A 21,213-nucleotide genomic window follows, 5' to 3' on the forward strand; every position below is an offset into this window, starting at 1 on the left:
GTGCGATGTCACTCCATTAGGAGCCTCTCCACCTCATGGGCTGCCATGAGCGGGGCACCTCGGAGGCCATTTGTGAAGCTGCTTCCTGGACGGCGCCAAGCACCTTTGCCAGGTTTTACAGGGTGAACGTTGCCACGCCGCATCCCCTGCAGGGAATACTGGAGCAACTGCCTTCTGCGTCCCGCTGAGGTTAGTGGTGTTGCTGTGTTCCTTGGGGCCTCCGTAGGATCCCTCGGGACCCTGTTGGTATGCGTCATCCAGTGCTTGAAGCACCGCCTCTGGCGGTCAGTAGGGATGAAATAGAACGAAAGTTACGTATGTAACTACGGTTCTATGAATCCCGGATGACCGCCAGAGCGCTCGGTCCCTCTGTCTCCGCGTGCTCGCGAGAAGATTGTCGGGACTGGGCTCCCGGTGTCATGTGGCTATATAGACTCACGTGAGCCACCGGTAGGTCACATGTGACCATGTTGTTATTAATTTCTCGACCTGCGCATGTGCAAAAATGATCATTCAGTGCTTGAAGCACCGCTTCTGGCGGTCATCCGGGATTCATAGAACCGTAGTTACATACGTAACTTCGTTTTATCAGCTCGCTCGCCTTGTCGTAATGAACCCGAGCCTATGCAGTTAGGAAGGGCGCACCTCTCAGCTGAAGAGCGGCAGAGACGCACGTCAGTGCTTCTATTGTGGCTCACCTGACCATTTTGTTTCAGCTTGCTCGGCTCGACCAAAAGCGGAACCCCGGCGGCTGTTATGGGGCGGTCGGCGGGCCAGTTCTCCCCCTCAAAGACCCCACTATTTTCCTTGCCAGCAACCCTAGTAGCTAACCAACTTCACTTTCCACTTAGTGCTCTCATTGACTCTGGAGTTAAATTTAATAGATCAGACTTTGGTCGGGCAGAAAGACATTAGAACAGTGCCGTTATCTTCTCCACGTCAAGTCCTAGCTTTAGACGGCCAGTCTCTCCGTGTCATCACTCACCGTACAGAGCCGCTAGAAGTAATTTTGTCGGGCAACCACAGGGAGCGTCTCGCTCTCTGTGTTTTCCCTATTTCTCAGAGCTCTCTAGTCCTTGGCCTCTCGTGGTTACGGGATCATAACCCTCACCTGAACTGGTCCGAACTTAGAGTAGAGGCGTGGTCCACCCAGTGTTTGTCATCCTGTCTCCAGTCTGCCCGTTTCCCCCAGATCACCTAGCGAGGAAGTGAGGGAGGTCGAACCACCGGATCTGCACCATGTTCTCTCTGAGTACCACGATTTACAATCAGTGTTTTGTCAATCACGAGCGCTGTCGCTCCCCCCACACCGCTCCTATGACTTTTCCATAGACCTCTTGCCGGGTCACTACGTGATACTGGTGGAGGAAAACGTTTCCTGACTCGCTCCTCCAAAACACCCCAAAGTGGCTCAATAATATTTAAATCTATTGACTGTGCAGGCCATGGGAGATGTTCAACTTCACTTTCATGTTCATCAAACCAATCTTTCACCAGTCTTGCTGTGTGTATTGGTGCATTGTCATCCTGATACACGGCACCGCCTTCAGGATACAATGTTTGAACCATTGGATGCACATGGTCCTCAAGAATAGTTCGGTAGTCATTGGCAGTGAAGCTCCCATCTAGCACAAGTATTGGGCCAAGGGAATGCCATGATATGGCAGCCCAAACCATCACTGATCCACCCCCATGCTTCACTCTGGGCATGCAACAGTCTGGGTGGTACGCTTCTTTGGGGCTTCTCCACACCGTAACTCTCCCGGATGTGGGGAAAACAGTAAAGGTGGACTCATCAGAGAACAATACATGTTTCACATTGTCCACAGCCCAAGATTGGCACTCCTTGCACCATTGAAACCGACGTTTGGCATTGGCATGAGTGACCAAAGGTTTGGCTATAGCAGCCCGGCTGCGTATATTGACCCTGTGGAGCTCCCGACAGATAGTTCTGGTGGAAACAGGAAAGTGGAGGTGCACATTTAATTCTGCCGTGATTTGGGCAGCCGTGGTTTTATGTTTTTTGGATACAATCCGGGTTAGCACCCGAACATCCCTTTCAGACAGCTTCCTCTTGCGTCCACAGTTAATCCTGTTGGATGTGGTTCGTCCTTCTTGGTGGTATGCTGACATTACCCTGGATACCGTGGCTCTTGATACATCACAAAGACTTGCTGTCTTGGTCACAGATGTGCCACCAAGACGTGCACCAACAATTTGTCCTCTTTTGAACTCTGGTATGTCACCCATAATGTTGTGTGCATTTCAATATTTTGAGCAAAACTGTGCTCTTACCCTGCTAATTGAACCTTCACACTCTGCTCTCACTGGTGTAATGTGCAATCAATGAAGACTGGCTACCAGGCTGGTACAATTTAGCCATGAAACCTTCCACACTAAAATGACAGGTGTTTCAGTTTCATTGTCCAACCCCTGTACATGTCCATGTTAATTCTGGAGGAGCCGCAGAGATTCAGAGCTTAAGTTGGAGAATGTGTTGACGGGACATCTAATCGTCGTACTCTTCACAAATCTGGCCTTGATGGAAGATAGACAAAAATAAAGCTTTTGCTAAAATAAAGCCCAAAGAAATTATCTTTGCAGTTTGCCACACGCCATGTAATGGGCACATCAAGCTTGTGGAACAAGGTTGCACAGTTGGGACCAAACTGTAACTTTTTGACAACATGGAAAAAGTGTGATGAAACACTGCACATCACCCATGACCCTAACATGAAACATGTTGAGCATCATGTCAACAGAGACACAGAGGCTGGTCAGAGCTGTTGGAAAGGTTTTTATTTGTGAAATAAGTTAAAAACCATGTATCATTTCCTTCCATTTCACAATTAAACACTATTTAGGTTTGGTCTATCACATAAAATTCCAATTCTTTCATTTAAATTTGTTGTGTTAGGTGTCCAAAATGTAAAAAATTTCACGTGTATGAAAACCATTGCAAGGCACTATAAATTCATTGGGGAATGAAGAACGAAGTGTTTAATGTTTCAGGTTTGACCCGTCTTCCATCGAAGCAGAAAATACTGGAAGCCATAGAGACTGATAGGAGATTAAACATCCACGGGTAACCTTCATCCTCATACTCGAAGATGAATTTTCAGTCAAACATTTTTGCTAATCTTTCTTTATAATGTTTCTTTAAACTATCCTATCCCACAACAAGCTGTTCTCCAGGAGGAATCTATCCAGTACTTGGATTTTATAAATATATATATTATGATCATATGTGACGCATCAGTCGGTAGGTTTAAACTTCCCTTTCGTCGTGTGATTGACAGCATTGGGGGGTTCTTTAAAATGAGGAATAACAGGATGTATGGGGCAGGGTAATGGTTTATATTTTCTGAATTATTATTCTTAATAAAGAGAATGAGAAAAGAGCTGCACCAATCAGGGCTGCACAATATGGCTATTATTTATGTCATTCTATGTTTTCTTGTTTTTTAACACCTTCAGCAGCTGGTGCCCTGGGCTATGGCCTTTGTGGCCTATGGCTAGAACTGGCCCTGGCTTTAACTGTTTGTAAAACATGTTTATCAATCTTAGTATGCAATCATCATCTCTGAAGAGGGTCTTAAGACCACACTCGATGATTCGGTCCCAAGTGTCGTCCCAAACTCTCTGGGAACCGCTTGTCTAGAAAATAAGCGGCAGTGGCAGTGCTGGCTCTAGATTAGATGAGGCTCTGGGCATACTTTTATTTGGGGGCCAACATATGTTTTAGCCCATCTACCTTTAGCCACCAAAGCACCATTAATCTTTTTTCTGGATCAAAATACACTGACTTTAAATGCTATCGATGGAAATGCAGGCAACAATAAACATAACATGGCATTTATGTAAAACAAAGCAAACAAAGAAAGTAGTTACAGTAGCTCTTGAAACATCTACACAACCTGGTAAAGTGGCCATTTTTTTCTGACATTAAAACCACTAAAATTATTTTGAAACTTTTTCCATTAATAATTCAGCATTTATCCTGTACAATTCTGAAAACAGACAAAACTTCAATGTCCACAGCCTTAAACTAATACTTAAGCACATTTTGATGTAATTCCAGAATATTTGCACACTCTGCTTTGCAGTAGTTCTCCTAATCTATCAGATTGTGAAGACATCTTTTGTGCACACACTTCTTCAGGTGACCCCACTGGGCTTTGGCTAGACAATTCAAAACCTTTGTATTTCCCTTTGTTGATTTGGATGTATGCTTTCATTTAGTGCTGCTGAAAAATTCAATGGTTCTTCATCTTCCACTTTTTTTAGCAGACACCTGAAGGTTTGCGGTTAAAACTGACTTCTTTTTAGTAATATTTATAACTTCTTCCGCATTGATAAAAAAAAACTCTGGTCCTTCTGAAGAAAAGTAACCCTAAAGCATGACTCTGCCACTCCATGTTTCCTTGAGGGTATGCTGTTCTTTTGGTGATGTGCTTTGTGGCGAACAAAAAGTACAGTTTGGAATGATGGTCCAAAACGTATTATTTCATCACATCAAAACACATGGTCCAACAAAGTTACCCACATGATCAAAAAAAGCATTTATGTAATATCTCAAAACCGAGGTCATTATGTGGAAAATTGAACTGACTGTGGATCATAAAATGACCCAACCATAAAGCATCTTCCTTCAATAATTCTCTCATGTTTGAAATGTTAGAAAGCTTACCCTCCTACAGGTTTGTGTTGACACCAGCTGCTTGTCTAATGATTGTTAAATGTAGCGAGTATTAAAGCGGTTTCCCAGACCAGGAAGTCTGTTTACTTTTCCTCCCTCTCTCTGTTGAGAGAAGAAGCAAAGTTCAATCTGCAGTCGAAGCTCCAGGTTGCACCATAGCCACTGCACAGTTACATAAAAACACCAAAGAAGCTTTTCTTCCTAGAGCCAAAAAGGTAAGCAATTTAGATCATTTTTGGGAAGATTTATGTTTTCTTGAAAGTGAAAGCGCCGAAATGAAGCTTCAGAGCTGCAGTTGTTTTGCTAGGACCACTTGGGGAGGGAGGGGCGTCACGCTTTGGACTCTTTTTAAGTTAGATAGAAAAGTAATTAAAAATCACATTTAGCTGGTTTGGTAAGTCTTGTGAATCAAGACCAAGTTTGCGTTTAATCAAGTGTTGATATAAGAGGTGTGTCTAAGACTATCGGGCATTAGAAGTAAACATGTGGGCTAAATCTAATCAATGCAGATTTCAGATGCAGCTTCGTGCTGTGGGTTGTTGCATGGATGCGTTTTGATGTTCTGTAGGATCATCTTTTTCCGGTTCGATAATCTGGTTCGCAGAGCTGAAGCATGAGTCGTCGTGTGGCCGTGGTGGGAGCTGGGAGTTCGGGTCTGGTCTGTATGAAATGCTGCCTGGACGAGGGGCTGGAGCCAATCTGCTTCGAGAGCAGCGATGACATCGGTGGTCTCTGGAGGTTTAAGGTTGGTTCTTATGCATCCAGTTTGGACCATAGGCGAGTCTCGATTATTCAGACTATCATCAAAATGTTACGGGTGTTATTTTTTAGTAAAAGTGGAACTCTTATATGAAACGGATTATTTACACACATTGTGAAATACGTTCCAAAGGTCGGTTTTTATTAAAATTTGTGATCATTTCTTATAGTTCATGAAAATCCAACATTCAGATTTTCAGATTAATTCATGCATTAATGCATTAATTCATGCAAAAGGAGGCCCAGTCAAGTACCGAGTGCATATACTGTACATTAAATGGACATACTACACTGCAGGCTGACACTGAATGTAGTTTTTTTTCATTTTTTGAAAAATTGAAATTTGGGTTTTCACTAACTCTAAACTATTATAATCAAAACAAAATGTTGAAAATTTATCAGTATGTGTGTATTGAATCCCTGGGTGAAAGTAGTTCTAAATAAATTGTTGGCGGTTCTTAGGGGCGGAGCTAGACGGGGGAATGGGGAGGCACTGGAGGCGGGGTATGTAGAGATCTCTCTCTCAGCAAAGTCCAAACTCAAACTAATTAAAACGTATCAATAAGGCAGAAATTAAAATCACTTGAGACAATGTAAAATATTTCAATTGTTAAAGAGCTGCCATGTATGAAACAATTATAAACCATTTTCTGTTGCATAACTTTTCATCTTAAGCTTCCGTCTTTTCTTCTGCATTGTGGTCAAGTTTTGATTTCATTTAAATAAAAAAATTTGACACTTCGGTTGTTTTTGTGGTTTTTATTTTAAAGTCTGTAGATGGTCAGTGATTTATTGTTCGTACTGTCCTAATGCAAGCGGAGGTTTTATCGTACGCACTGATCTCCTTTACAACCGTTCTGTTTTGGAGGTAAGTGCGCATGCGCTCTCATGTAGTGTATGTGAAATCTCTGGTCATAAGTGGTTTTTCGAGCTGTACTGTGTTGTTGTAATTCAGCAAAATAACATGAAACACAACTAGTTACTCTCCCTTTGCTTTTAACTGGGGTATTTAGCAGCGAGCAGACAGACATTAAACGTAGCGGTGCTCGTTTTAAACGCTGGCCGTTCACAAAAACCTCGAACTCCGAGGAGAGAGAAGCAAAGCAAGAGCATTGAGGCTCCAGCATAGCAGAACAGTTCAGAAACTATTTGGAATGAAGGGAAAAAAAACTATATTTATAAACAGATTAAGTCGTGTTTTAGACTGGCTTTTGGTAGCGGATCTGTTCTTTCTTTGCTCATGAATTTGTACAGCCATAACTGGTTCTGGATGACTGCTTCATAGCAGATAGCCGTTCTTCCCTCTTCCCGGTGTTACGTCGATTCGCGTTTCCCCATCAGATACGGTTTCCCCAGCGTCTCCTTGCCTCTCACGCGGCAAAAAAGGCGCGTGCTTGTTGCAGGCTCGGAACCGTCGCGCTGTGCTCGCACCACAAGGGAACTACGGTAACCCTGAAAGCTCAAATGTCGTGTTTCGGAGAAGTCATATCGACTTCTCCGAAACACGACATTTGAGGTCCTTCTCAAAATATTAGCATATTGTGATAAAGTTCATTATTTTCCATAATGTCATGATGAAAATTTAACATTCATATATTTTAGATTCATTGCACACTAACTGAAATATTTCAGGTCTTTTATTGTCTTAATACGGATGATTGTGGCATACAGCTCATGAAAACCCAAAATTCCTATCTCACAAAATTAGCATATTTCATCCGACCGATAAAAGAAAAGTGTTTTTAATACAAAAAACGTCAACCTTCAAATAATCATGTACAGTTATGCACTCAATACTTGGTCGGGAATCCTTTGGCAGAAATGACTGCTTCAATGCGGCGTGGCATGGAGGCAATCAGCCTGTGGCACTGCTGAGGTCTTATGGAGGCCCAGGATGCTTCGATAGCGGCCTTTAGCTCATCCAGAGTGTTGGGTCTTGAGTCTCTCAACGTTCTCTTCACAATATCCCACAGATTCTCTATGGGGTTCAGGTCAGGAGAGTTGGCAGGCCAATTGAGCACAGTGATACCATGGTCAGTAAACCATTTACCAGTGGTTTTCGGCACTGTGAGCAGGTGCCAGGTCGTGCTGAAAAATGAAATCTTCATCTCCATAAAGATTTTCAGCAGATGGAAGCATGAAGTGCTCCAAAATCTCCTGATAGCTAGCTGCATTGAACCTGCCCTTGATAAAACACAGTGGACCAACACCAGCAGCTGACACGGCACCCCAGACCATCACTGACTGTGGGTACTTGACACTGGACTTCTGGCATTTTGGCATTTCCTTCTCCCCAGTCTTCCTCCAGACTCTGGCACCTTGATTTCCAAATGACATGCAGAATTTGCTTTCATCCGAAAAAAGTACTTTGGACCACTGAGCAACAGTCCAGTGCTGCTTCTCTGTAGCCCAGGTCAGGTGCTTCTGCCGCTGTTTCTGGTTCAAAAGTGGCTTGACCTGGGGAATGCGGCACCTGTAGCCCATTTCCTGCACACGCCTGTGCACGGTGGCTCTGGATGTTTCTACTCCAGACTCAGTCCACTGCTTCCGCAGGTCCCCCAAGGTCTGGAATCGGCCCTTCTCCACAATCTTCCTCAGGGTCCGGTCACCTCTTCTCGTTGTGCAGCGTTTTCTGCCACACTTTTTTCTTCCCACAGACTTCCCACTGAGGTGCCTTGATACAGCACTCTGGGAACAGCCTATTCGTTCAGAAATTTCTTTCTGTGTCTTACCCTCTTGCTTGAGGGTGCTAATAGTGGCCTTCTGGACAGCAGTCAGGTCGGCAGTCTTACCCATGATTGGGGTTTTGAGTGATGAACCAGGCTGGGAGTTTTAAAGGCCTCAGGAATCTTTTGCAGGTGTTTAGAGTTAACTCGTTGATTCAGATGATTAGGTTCATAGCTCGTTTAGAGACCCTTTTAATGATATGCTAATTTTGTGAGATAGGAATTTTGGGTTTTCATGAGCTGTATGCCAAAATCATCCGTATTAAGACAATAAAAGACCTGAAATATTTCAGTTAGTGTGCAATGAATCTAAAATATATACGTCTGTGTGTGTATATAAATGTCTATCTATAAAATGATGATATATTAGTTTATCTAATAACACACTAGCTAACCAAATGTAGATCGACTTCTCCGAAACACGACATTTGAGCTTTCAAGGTTACCGTAGTTCCCCTGTGGTGCGAGCACAGCGCGACGGTTCCGAGCCTGCAACAAGCACGCGCCTTTTTTGCCGCGTGAGCGGCAAGGAGACGCTGGTGAAACGCGAATCGACGTAACACCTGTTCTGCGTACCGGACCGTACCGGCTCACTTTCACCCCTGGTTGAATCTAATAAATGAGTTTTACTTTTTGAGTTGAGATGCATCTGTACTTACACAGTAGCGCCTAACTGAGCTGTGTCTAAGCCCCAGCTGTGTGTCACTGCAGGAGAATCCAGAGTCAGACCGGGCCAGCATCTACCACTCTGTCATCATCAACACCTCCAAGGAAATGATGTGCTACAGCGACTTTCCCATTCCTGCACACTTTCCAAACTTTATGCACAACTCCCTCATTATGGACTACTATCGGATGTATGCGGACCACTTCCAGCTCACCAAGCACATCCGCTTGAATGTAAGGATGCATTGCCAGCTTTATACTGCTCTCACATGTGCAAATGATCTCTTTAGCCGACGTTTTTGTCTTTCTGTATCCCAGACCCATGTTCTTAACATAAAGAAGAGATCCGATTTTTCCCGTTCAGGACAATGGGATGTTGAAACGGAGAACAAGGATGGCAGAAGGGAAAAACACATTTTTGATGCTGTAATGATCTGCATTGGACATCACTGCCAGCCTAACCTGCCCCTCCATGACTTCCCAGGTAACACCTGGTAAAAGTATTTTTACCCCTTGAACATTTTCACATTTTGTCACCTTACAACAACAGACTTTAATGTAATTTAGGTTATAGACCAGCACAAGGTAATGTGTAATTGTGAATGCAAATAAAAATGAGACATGGTTTTCTATTTTTCTATTTTCTAAAAGTGTGGTGAGCATTTGTATTTACCCCCCTTTTCTCTGTTATCCCTAAATAAATAAAATCCACTGCAACCAGTTGCCTTCAGAAGATGCCTACAGTAATTTGTAAATAGTCTTCATGTGTGGCAGGGTTGGGTTATAAAACAAAAACCCAAGCTTTGGACATCTCACAGATTACTGAAAATAGCAGTAATATGGCATGAGTACAAAACCTACTGACCAATGGCCATCCACCTAAAATTATAGGCCTGGGCTAAGAGAGCATTAATCAGAGAAGCAGCCAAGGGGTAAATCTGGAGGAGCTGCAGAGATTCACAACTCAGGTGGGAGAATTTGTCAGGACAAGAATTAGTCATCACTCAACAAATCTGGCCTTTATGGAAAAAAGGCAAGAACAGAGGTGCCCAGGTCCAGTCCTAGAGAGCTACTCTCCTGCAACTTTTAGATGCAGCCCTTCTCCAACACACCTGAATCTAATGAAATGCTCATTACCAAGCCTCTGCAAAGCTGAATAACATGTTGATGAGGAAATTCAGGCATCTGAAGCAGGCATGTTAGAAAAGGCATGCATGTAAACGTTGCAGGGTAGTAGCGCCCAAGGACCGGACTTGGGGACCCTTGGGCAACAAAAAAGCTGTTGTTACAAGGCAGTCATAAAAAGAAGAAATTTAACTTTTCAGTTTACATGCAAAAAGCCTATGTGTGAAAGAAAGACCTGACACCATCTGATCACAGCAACCTAATGGTGATGGCAGTGTCATGCTGTGGGGCTGTTTTTATTCATTGCTGATTGGAGTTAATGGGAAGATGGAAGGAGCTTAATTAAGTGCAGTTCTGGAAGAAAAGGGTGTGCAGTTATTCACTCCTTAGTGATGGAGTTTAAACGAAAATTCAACATGGAAAACTCACCATTACCTCCAGCTTCGTCTAATTACTCCTCCATGCAGCTCTGCTCCACCAGTCAGCATCAAGTCTGCATTTCTTCCCGGCCAATCATCCTTCAAGGCTCCGCTTTAAAAGATCTTCATCCATGGAACCTTCTGTTCTGCAGCTGGACTTTGACCCTCCTCCACCCCATCTCCACCATTTGGCTTCCAAACTTTTTCCAAATCTCCTCAGGCCTCCACTCCACCACCAGGATCGGATTCCAGGGGGGAAGACATCTTTAAATCTAACCCTAAGATGTTCATTCAAGCCCATGTCATTCTCAGCATTCACGTCTTCCACTGGGGTCCAAGCACCAAAGATATAAACATTCACTAATAAACTTTTCTAATTGCATCCCTGTCTTCTCTTGTGAGTTTCCAGGTTGAATTGGTTTTTCACATTAAATCCAGATAAAATAAAATTTGTGGAGGTAATGAAGCAAAATGTTAGAAAAAAAAATTTAATAGGGACGATTAGAAAACTCTGCAAGCCAGTGAATATATCATAAATAACCCTGCTTTCATCTAAGACCAGATGTGGCATGTTAAGCGCAATTGTAAAACTTAGTAACCTTTGAAACAACATGACTAATCATGTTGTGGAAACGCTCAGCTGAACAGTTTGATTATTGTTTACTGCGTTGGCAATAACACTGAGAGCACTGAGCAGTATTATAGCATCTGCAACCTGTGTTTTCTTTATCTCAGGCATCGAGACTTTCACTGGAAAGTATTTCCACAGCAGAGACTACAAGACTCCCGAGGAATGGAGAAATAAGAAGGCAGTTGTGATCGGAATCGGCAACTCCGGGGGGGACATAGCAGTTGAACTGAGCAGAGTCACAAAGCAGGTTGGATTGAAATAATCTCACAAATGATCCCGTATCTTAAAAACTGACTGTACTTTGTATATACTCTACAAAACATTTGTTACATTGCTGCCTCAATGTTTTCAACAGAATTCACAGAAAAGGTGCACATTCAACTATATACCATCATACCTCTGAACTTTTCCACATTTTGTTCTTTTACAACCATAAATTCAGTGCATTTCATCATGTTTTCAAATGACAGGGCAACAGAAGTGGAAGGAAAGTCATGCATGGTTTTTAAATCTTTTACACCTAAAACTTTAAGAAAACATGAATGAAAACGCAGCATCATGAACGTCAAGGAGCACACCAGACACGTCGGAGACCATTCTTAGAGTAGGTATAGGTTATAAAAACAATTAATCCATCATCCAAAAATGTGAGTGCCGAAAGTGCAAACCAAAGGAGCTGCCAAGATCAAAAGCTCAGGTGGGAGAGTCCGTCAAACCAATTATTAGTTGTGCACTCCATAACCCTAGCCTTTATAGAAGAGTGGCAAGAAAAAAAGCCATCTTTGAAAAAATGCATCTCCGGTTGTAGTTTGCCACAAGCTATTTAAGACACTAGACAAACTTTAAACCTTTTGGCCAGAACTAGCACTGTACATCATCTCTAAATACACCATCCCAATGGTGAAACATGGGTGAGGCAGCAAGGATAGGGATAGAAGTAGGGATAGAGCAAAACACAGAGCAGCAGTGAAAATGATGTATCTTCAGTGTATTTTCTTCCACTTTACAATAATGCTTTGCTTTGTGTTGTGCTATCACATAAAATCCTCCCCCCCCCCCCCAAAAAACTTTGAGGTTTATGTTTGAAACTTGACAAAATAAGGAAAAGACTTTAGGAGGGGGTAAAATATTTTTGGGAGACACTGTAACAAACAAGATGAACTTGTACAATTTTCTTACAGAAGGAAAAATGTTAAAAGTGGAGGGTTTGTGTGATAACCTGTTTCATCTGGTCTAGTGAAATTAAAACAAAGTTAGAGAAAACCATACAACAACTTTTAGTTTCAACTGTACATTTTCCTGAATTCTCAATATCATTTCAATCCTGAAAATCACCCTAAGGTGATGACCTTTTTTATTTTTTGTTCTTTTAGCTTTACCTGAGCACTCGAAGGGGAGCCTGGGTTCTGAACAGAGTTGGAGACAATGGGATTCCGCTTGATTTGCTCTTTAACAGAGTGTTGAACATTCTGCGAAACGTCATTCCCTTCAGTCTTATTTGCTCTTTAGGAGAGAAGCGACTCAACAACAGATTCAACCATTCTTTGTACAATCTAAAACCGAAGCACAGGTACTGAATGTTTGCAGATTACATTAAAATCTGCACTAAATGGTGGGATACTGTCAGGAGACTACACTGAAACTTACGAATGCATATATTTTTTAATTTGCCTTATGTCAGATCTTATCCATGATATCCGTAGAATTTCTACAGTCATATTGTACATTTAGTCACATAATGCACTGTATCACTCGTTTCTCAGGTTGTTCAGTCAACATCCTACTGTCAATGATGAACTTCCCAACCGCATCCTGTCTGGAACAGTTCAAGTGAAACCCAACATCTGCAAATTTCATGGTTCCAACGTTGAGTTTGATGATGGAAGCATAGCGGATGATGTTGACCTTGTGGTGGGTTTAAATGTCTGTGTGTACAAAGTGAGATAGCAGCACTTAGGCATAGTTTAACAACCTTTCTCTGTGTCTTCAAGGTGTTTGCAACAGGCTACAACTTTTCCTTTCCTTTCCTGGCCTCTAACGTGGTCCCAGTCTCTGAGAACCAAACATCTCTGTACAAGTACGTGTTTCCGCCTGAGCTGGACCGCCCCACGCTGGCTATCATTGGTCTGGTGCAGCCATTGGGAGCCATCATGCCAATCAGTGAGATGCAGGCCCGATGGGCCACAAGAGTCTTCAAAGGTAGGAAAAAGCATTTTAATTGCCTTTTGTTTTGTAGGGATACACTGAGAAAACAGCTAATAAACCAACTGGACGTTTCTCAGCTTGATCGACCCTGACCTGTGGCCTGTAATAGAAACAACAAAAAAATCTAATTTTTTATTTTCAATCAGTGAATGCACCATACCTAAGCATTCCTCCCTTGCACCGACAGTAAAACTGTTCCTTGTGGAAGTTGTTACTGAAAAGGGTGTAGGAAGTTATTTAAAAGGAAGCCTTATGGAAATCCTGAGTTAAGATTAAGATTTATGTTTTCTAGGGAATACATTTGGAGAGGTTTAAGTAAGTAATGCTTGCCATGGTAACTGTGCTAACTGCTAATATACAGTGCTAAAGACAAACTCCATTTATTGCAGGAAGGCATGAAAAGCATTAGAAATGCAGTTTTTATATCCTCTTAAATTGTAGCTCTTACGGAGAAATCAGAATTGGTTAAAATCTGTTATCAGTCCAAAGGTCCACAAATATGGAAATATGAAATTGACCAAAAAAGTCTGGCCAGTGCATCTCTATGGTTTCTTTTCTTATGTCTGCTGTGACAAAATTATTCTTCTGTTTAATAAAGTGAATGTTTTGGCTCAGGTTGCATAAAGCTCCCTTCATCAGCTGCAATGCAAAGAGACATCAAGTCCAAGCAGGAGGCCATGGCTAAAAGGTAAAAGTTATCCACCTTTTTATTACCTTGTGTCCATATCCTAGAGTTGTAAAGCTCTGGGTTATGTTCTGCACATACTGAAAGTCATTCTTCGTTATCAGGTATGTCAGCAGTCAAAGACACACCATCCAGGTTGACTACATCAACTACATGGATGAGATTGCAGACCTGCTGGGAGTCCGACCCAGAATCTCCAGGCTGCTGCTGACTGATACCAGGCTAGGACTGAACTTGCTGCTCGGCCCCTGCACCCCTTACCAGTATCGACTTAGGGGACCTGGAAAGTGGGCCGGCGCCCGCCAGGCCATATTTACCCAATGGGACAGAGTCGCTCAGCCCATGCAGACCAGGCCGTGCAATGAGCCCGAGCCTCTGAGATCTCTGAAGTGGCCTCTGCTTCTATCCGCGGCTGTGGCGGGATTGACTGCCTACTACTACAAGAACAGCCTTCTAGTGTTCCTGCAGGATCCGGCTGCTTTGCTGGACATGATGAAATCCTGGCTGCCCACACACTGATCCCAATGTCATTACTGATTTGTTGTTGCCTATAATTTGTTTTAACTCATAAACTTCGTTGCAACCTGTTTTACTACAGATCTTTTAAAACGGGCTGATCTTAAAACTATAATTCAACATTTCTTTTATTCCTTATTTGACCAAATAGCACATTTGTATATACGGTGCTCTTCCTGTAGTGTTTGGTTTGTTTAATTTTAAGGATCTGTTTGTCACACTAGAGCCTCTGTTCTCAGGTCAAATTTCACGCTCACTACGTAAAATGATTTTATTAAGCTTTGTGTGTCTTCAAAAATCTGAAAATAAATGCGCAGTTTTGAAATGACTAAATGCATCCTTTTATTACCAAATACAGTATTTTTAATTCTTATGCTCTAAAACTGTCGTTTGCAATCAGATATACATTGTACTTAATAAATGTGACATTTAAGTTTTTATTCATTCTTTGTAAATATTACTCAAGTTTATGGACAAATCAAAATCCATCTTGAGCAGTTTGTCATATTACAACCACAGACTTCAATTTACATTAAGTTAAATTTTTATGTTACAGGCCGACAAATAATAGTGCAAAGTCATGAAATGTAAGGGAGCTGATACATAGATTTTTTTACATTTTTGAATTGTGGGGTGTGTATTCACAAATTCTGATACTCCTCAACCAACTGCCACAAACCTGCCAAGACGAGAAAATGATTACATGAAAATGGCAAATGGTGGTTCAGTTTCCAGCAGGACAACAACGCGAAACATTCAGCTAGAGCTAACATGGAATGGTTTAGATCATTGCTAATTCATATTGTGTTACAACGCCCCAGCAAAGTGTCCAGGCTTAAATCCAATTAAAGATCTGACACAAGACTTAACTACACTAAATTGGAATCTTTAGATCTTCAAAGTTGATCAAGACAGCCCGGAAGACTGCAGCAGTTATATTTCTGCAATTCGGGGTCACTGAACCTTTGGTGGGGGTTCACCTTCTAGCAGGACAACCACATTAAAGATACAGCCAGAGCTACAGTGAAACATTCAAAGCATGTCCATGTGTTGAAATAAACCAGTTAAAGTGCAGTTGAGAATCTGTGGAAAGACTTTTAATCTCACTGAGCTTTGGGCTTGTGTGCAAAGAATGGACAAACATTTCTGTCTCTAGATGTACAAAGGTGGAAGAGACATAGCCCAGAGGACTTATAGTTACATTTAGAGGGAGCTTTGACTAAATAGAAATGCACAGCCCGCTTTTCAGATTTTCGTTTGTAAAAAATCTTGAAAAACAAGCATTATTTTCCTTGCACTGTTCAATTATACCCCACTTTGTGTTGGTCTAACTTAAAATCCTAAAATAATTCGATGAGATTTGTGGTTGTAATGTAACAAAATGTAAACAGGTTCAAGAGGTGTGGAATAATTTTGCCAGGAGCTTTCCACACATTAATTTGAATGCAACCACAATCACTCTAACAACTTACCAGTGCCACATTATTTGCCAAATCAGCCAATTTTTACTAGAACATTTTTTTTTTTTTTTAAGCCTTGCTGTTGTAATATGCATAAATAGATTCCTAAGTATATAACGTTGATATATGTACGATTCCAATTCAACCCCAGACTATGACTTCTCATCTTTAAACACTGCTTATAGTCTCAGTTTAAATCTAAAGCTAAAGAACTTTGTTCTGTCTGATTCACCATCCTTTTCATGTAGCTAGTCAACATTTAACAGAGCCAAACATCTTTTTGGCAACTTTTCTCACACCCTTTAATAAGTTGCATTCCATAAATAATAATAAAAAAAAAAAGAAGTGCTTCAACAGAACTACCAGAAACATTATTCGATATCTTTTACCATAAAACCCTAAAGTAAAGCTCATTTTCTTCGCTTGCAATGGCGTAGTCTTAGACATAGCATTTCTTTCATTACAAAAAGCCGTAAGCCCATTTCATTTTGTTTTCAGTAAAAGAAAACATTCACCCTCTTTATGGGATGAGAGGGCAGAGAATCAGGGCAACCGTTTGCTTATCGTTGACAGGCCGCTGATAACAACAGTTCAAAGTTGGTCAACACTGAGCTTTTTATGATCAGTGATGATAGTGGATTTCGCATGTGTTTCTCATGCTAACGCAAAGACAGATACATCAATACGAGAAACAATAAAAGGACTGAAAAAATCTACCTCTTTTAAAACATTGATAAGCATGGGTGTGAGGAATAGGTTACCCATGAGCACTCTGCTGACACTGTGCTAGAAGTTCAACTTGTTTTGCATTAAGTCAGAGACACAATTTCCTTTGTCGGGTCTCTTGAAATGTTACACAGCAACATCTCTTAAAAGACTGCACATTTAAAAATGCTTTGATGTTTCATTCAATGCCGGTTTTGTCTCAGAAAAACTGGAAGGTAGGGCTTGCCATCACCAAAACATTTTTTTAAGTTGGAGAAAGAGTAGAACAAACCAAAGAGAAAAGACTCTTTGATGAGCTGAAACTGAAGAGATCTTTGATCGGGCCCCTGGCTTTGTTGGTTGTCGCTGGGTTATGGAGTGCCAACAAACATCCTTTCAGCTCCATCAAAGGATCTAGCAAATACACTTTAACAGCAACAGATGTAGCATAAAAAATCTTGACTTGCCATACTGTGATTTATTGCTTTAAAACATTTAGATTTAGCAACAATAAATGTAAAAGAATTAAGGAAAATAATAATACTCAGGCTTTGAATTTGATATTTATGCCACTATTCATAATTCAAAAAGTAGAAACTTTTCTGTATGTTTGCCTATTTCAAGGGTGCACATCAGCCTTAGACATTGTACACTTGTTTATGGTGCCATCTGACGGTGAGTACAGATTTCACCCTCGTCTTAGTCTGAAGAGGTCAGGATTGTTGTGGTTCACTGCATCACACTGTAAGCATGTGATACAAAGTTCTCTCTGGGAACTATGATGTGATACAACTGCAATGCATGATTAACTGAAACTGGATAAAGCTAGACCTTCATTTTGCAGGTTTTACTTAAATACCATTAATTAGAGAAAAGGAGACTATGAAGGATACATTATTTATACCCCCACTAATTCTCTAACATCAATTATATGTATTGATTTTTAGTTTTCTGTAAGAAATTGAGCCAAAATTATTTTACTGAATGATCCTACAGGTTTCTGAGAAATGCTAAAGCTCCCCAGTGTTGCACAGTAGTTTTTAGGTCACCTAGTAAAGATTAATTTGCATATCCAGACTTGGATGGAGTCAATCTCAGAGTTTAATCATGAGTGCTCTCTTGCATTGAAGGTTTAGGTTAGTCTTGTTTAAACACAAACTCTTAGTGTTTTGGGGGAATCTGACTACCCAGGTGAATGCAAGACTGCTCTGTTTGCTGGTATTTATGCATACAGTCCTGGTAAAAAGTTACTTTCACCACTGACACGAATGCCAGATGAATGCAGCTGAGCCATTCTTTTTTTTTCAGGGTGGAGTTATTATACAACAAATGACTTCAATACACCTTCAGAACAAGCATTGGGTGCTGAGGTTGGATTTTCTGTCATCCACCTGAGGTCAAGATTGTAAATACAGGCTTTAATAAATACATACACCTCGACCAGTTTTTGATTTAAAGTCCTTCGGGGAGTTGTACCAGGCCAACATGCTTTTTGCAGCCACTAACAAGCTTCTGACATAATTGGGGTTGTCTCTTTGACCTCTTCTTTTAGCAGAATTGGTAAAGTTCACTTAAGTTGATTTCTAGGAACAGGACTGTCTTTTTAGAAATAGTCAGCAAATGTTCAATAGGGTTGAGGTCAGGGCCATTTCAGAAACCTGATTTATGCATTCCACCAACCAGTTTTAATTTGTATTTTTAGTTCTGGCCTTGTTAAATCCAACCCATTTAAATCCAAACCATCTGACCCAGACTGTTGTCATCAAATGAAGGACGATTAGTTGAAATGATCTGGAAAACCAAGAAACCATCAAAGCTATATCTCTTCTGAAGAGTTTCTTTTGGCCATATAAGACAAAGATTGAGCTGCCAAATGATTCTGCCAAAATGCCAGAAGCTTGTAGGTGGATACAAAAACTCTGTGGTCAAGGTATAGTTTGAAAGTAGACATCTAATTTAAAATTACTGAGGGGTGTGTATGTTTGAGCATGCACATATAATTTGATTGTTTGGGTTAGGGAAAATCCAAAATAAATCCAACATTTTGCACCATATTCTTGTCTATGAAATTAGTTATTGTTTCACAATCCAAAGATTGAGCAAATAAATTATTAATAGTCCAAACTAATATGGCATTCATACCCATAATAAGTATATGTAAACTTTTCACTAGAATGTTTCACCTTTACCATTCAAGAGGAATCTCCAAAAATCAAAAGCCTTTGTCCATGAGTGTATTTGCAAACTGTAATAATTTTTTCCCCCAAGTTGCTTCTGGAGTAATGGCTTTCTCCATGCTGAGTGTTCATTCTGGCCATGTCAGTGCAGAACTTGTTTCACTGGATATAACAATATTCTCTTAGCATGCTTAAGATAGTATCTTCACAAGGTATTTTGCTTTTGTCCTGGTGTTGATGTGCACATGTTGCACAAAAATACGTTCCTCTGGGACACAAAACCTCTCCTTCCTGAATGGCATGATGGCTAGACATTCCTGAGGGGCTTGTACTTGAATATAATTATTTAAACAGATGCCTTTGGGCATCTAGAATTTTTAAGGATAAACTTGATTTATGGAGGTTCACACCCCTCTTCCTGACATCTTGGCAAGTGTATTTTTATTTTCGCATGATTTCAAACAATGAAGCACTGTGTTTGAGGTGTTGCCTTAAAATACATTCACGTGTATGCCAATTAAATCATGTAAATTAACCAACCAGAAGCTTATAAAGTCATTACATCACAATGTGGGCTTACCGAAATAGTTTAAAGGCATAGTGATCCTGGTGTATATAACTTTCTGACTCTGAAAAAAGAAACTAAATCTCTTAAAAATAACTCTCCTTTTCTTATTCTGATATTTTGCAAATAGAAATTATTTTGGTAATCTAACTAACCTAAAACAGGGAACTGAGATATTGTCAGATCATTTGGAAAAATGCTGTGTCTTTTTATAGTGTATGTACATGTTTGATCTTAGCTGGCCCATTCAAAGTTTAGATCTAAATGGAATTAAGAAATGTTATTATTCACAGACGCTCTACAGACAATCTGAGTGAGCCTGAGCTATTTTAGAGAGAAGCATCAAAAAGAGAGAAAAAATTGTTTGCCAAAAGACTAGCAGCTGTAATTACAACAAAAAGTAGTTTGGCAAAGTTGTGACTGGTTTCAATACACACCAAACTTTTAATTCAATTCAAAGATACTTTATTGATCCCTGAGGGGAAATTAGAATTCCAGTACAACCCATTCAAACATACATCATGACACAAGACAAGGGGGGACGGGTCACCGAGGCTTTGCTGCCCACTCACAGGCTGCCCTGTGAGTGGGCACTTTAAAAACCATTTCTCCCACCTTACAATTATGCACTATTTTGTATCGGTCCACCCCATTAAAGGGGCAAAGCTTGAAAATGTTCCAGGGGTGTAAATACTTTCCAAGGATAAGTGTATAGCACTTACAAAACACATGTGGCAGCAAAGAAATTCCTAAATCCCCAATCGGCTGAGAGAGATCTCTGCTTCTCACTGACTCAATCAGACACGCTTAGAAACACTGAAGAACCAAATTCTGATTCACTTTGTTGGATAATTACAACACAGAGATGGGTTGGATCAACACTGATTCAGTAAATCTGTGAAGTTCAAACATAGCGCCGCTCCAGATTCACCGGTACACCCCGGAAACAGATTTTGTCCACGCGTGACTACTAAGAATTTGGGTTGCCAGGTTTAGATATTCACGTATTAAAAAGGTCATCCATTAAATGTCTTCACGTATGTATATTTTGGGCTGTACTTTAATTAGTTTTAGGGTTAAGTGCAAAGATACAATAGTTTTATTAACATGTAGAGAAAAGGTGAATAAGGCAAAAAAGTGAACTAAGCATAAATAAAAATAGATGAATGTTATAACTCAAATTGCCCTCTTTCTTGAAATCATATCTGCAGATCAGAATGTCTAACTTGGGGAAGTGGAAGCAAATTTTTTTTTCCAGTGGCCCACTTGGAGTTGAACGCCACTGGGATCATGAGCCAGGCTCAGTAAGAGATAGCCCTTTCTGAAGAAACTATAACAAACAACACCATACTACCATACTGCATCTCAGCATGGTGCTCCAGTTGCTACATGGCAGACAGGAGAGCCCTGCAATGGATAGTGATGGGAGGCCAACATTTAAGTCCAGCCTCCTCACCCTCTGTGAAGGATCTGTTTAAGAAGTGCCAAACGTTGTCAGAGTTCCCTCAAACTCAGAGGGTACTGCAACATTTAAAACAGAAGCTCCAGACTGCTGCAAAGCTTTTTGCCAATAGCTCTTCAAAATTTCAGTTTTTTTTATTTGAACATTTATTATGCACATTTTGTAAATGATCCCAGAAAAAAGAAAAAAAAACAACAATATCTGGTTTGGCTGTAAACTGTTTGCTTTGCAATCAAATTTAAATAAATGCATTTTGTTTTATTTTAATTAATCCTTCTCAGTGGAAGTTTAACATAGTTCACAGCAGATGCATATAGTTACAAATATTTGAGCACCGATGCGGATTGTTGGAAGCCGCGATGGGGGGATAACAGAAGACAAATCTGGCAACTGCTGTCTGCCATCTTTGATTT

The 21,213-nt window shown here is 40.8% G+C and overlaps 1 protein-coding gene across 2 annotated transcripts; it reads left to right on the forward strand.

The window, feature by feature from the left end:
* Positions 1–4,759: 4,759 nt before the first annotated feature.
* Positions 4,760–14,759, forward strand: LOC124874527 (flavin-containing monooxygenase 5-like). Of its 2 annotated transcripts, XM_047375918.1 has the most exons (10): positions 4,760–4,914; positions 5,304–5,444; positions 8,896–9,084; positions 9,169–9,334; positions 11,130–11,272; positions 12,399–12,595; positions 12,789–12,936; positions 13,017–13,224; positions 13,846–13,918; positions 14,020–14,759. In XM_047375918.1, the coding sequence occupies exons 2-10, from the start codon at positions 5,313–5,315 to the stop codon at positions 14,432–14,434; spliced, it is 1,671 nt and encodes a 556-aa protein (XP_047231874.1). In that variant the 5' UTR covers positions 4,760–4,914; positions 5,304–5,312; the 3' UTR covers positions 14,435–14,759. The 2 variants fall into 2 exon arrangements, with proteins under 2 accessions (XP_047231874.1, XP_047231875.1); XM_047375919.1 differs by lacking the exon at positions 4,760–4,914 and having other exon boundaries at positions 5,284–5,444.
* Positions 14,760–21,213: the final 6,454 nt, after the last annotated feature.

This window comes from Girardinichthys multiradiatus, chromosome 9 (assembly GCF_021462225.1).
Source record: "Girardinichthys multiradiatus isolate DD_20200921_A chromosome 9, DD_fGirMul_XY1, whole genome shotgun sequence".
NCBI classification, from domain to species: domain Eukaryota; kingdom Metazoa; phylum Chordata; class Actinopteri; order Cyprinodontiformes; family Goodeidae; genus Girardinichthys; species Girardinichthys multiradiatus.

What these genes read in the sequence shown, in the direction of transcription:
- LOC124874527 (XM_047375918.1), top strand. Translation starts at nt 5,313, where the DNA reads ATGAGTCGTCGTGTGGCCGTGGTGGGAGCTGGGAGTTCGGGTCTGGTC. An exon ending in AATCTAAAACCGAAGCACAG is followed by an intron (nt 12,596 to 12,788) that starts GTACTGAATGTT and finishes CTCGTTTCTCAG; the next exon opens with GTTGTTCAGTCAACATCCTA. An exon ending in CGGATGATGTTGACCTTGTG is followed by an intron (nt 12,937 to 13,016) that starts GTGGGTTTAAAT and finishes TGTGTCTTCAAG; the next exon opens with GTGTTTGCAACAGGCTACAA.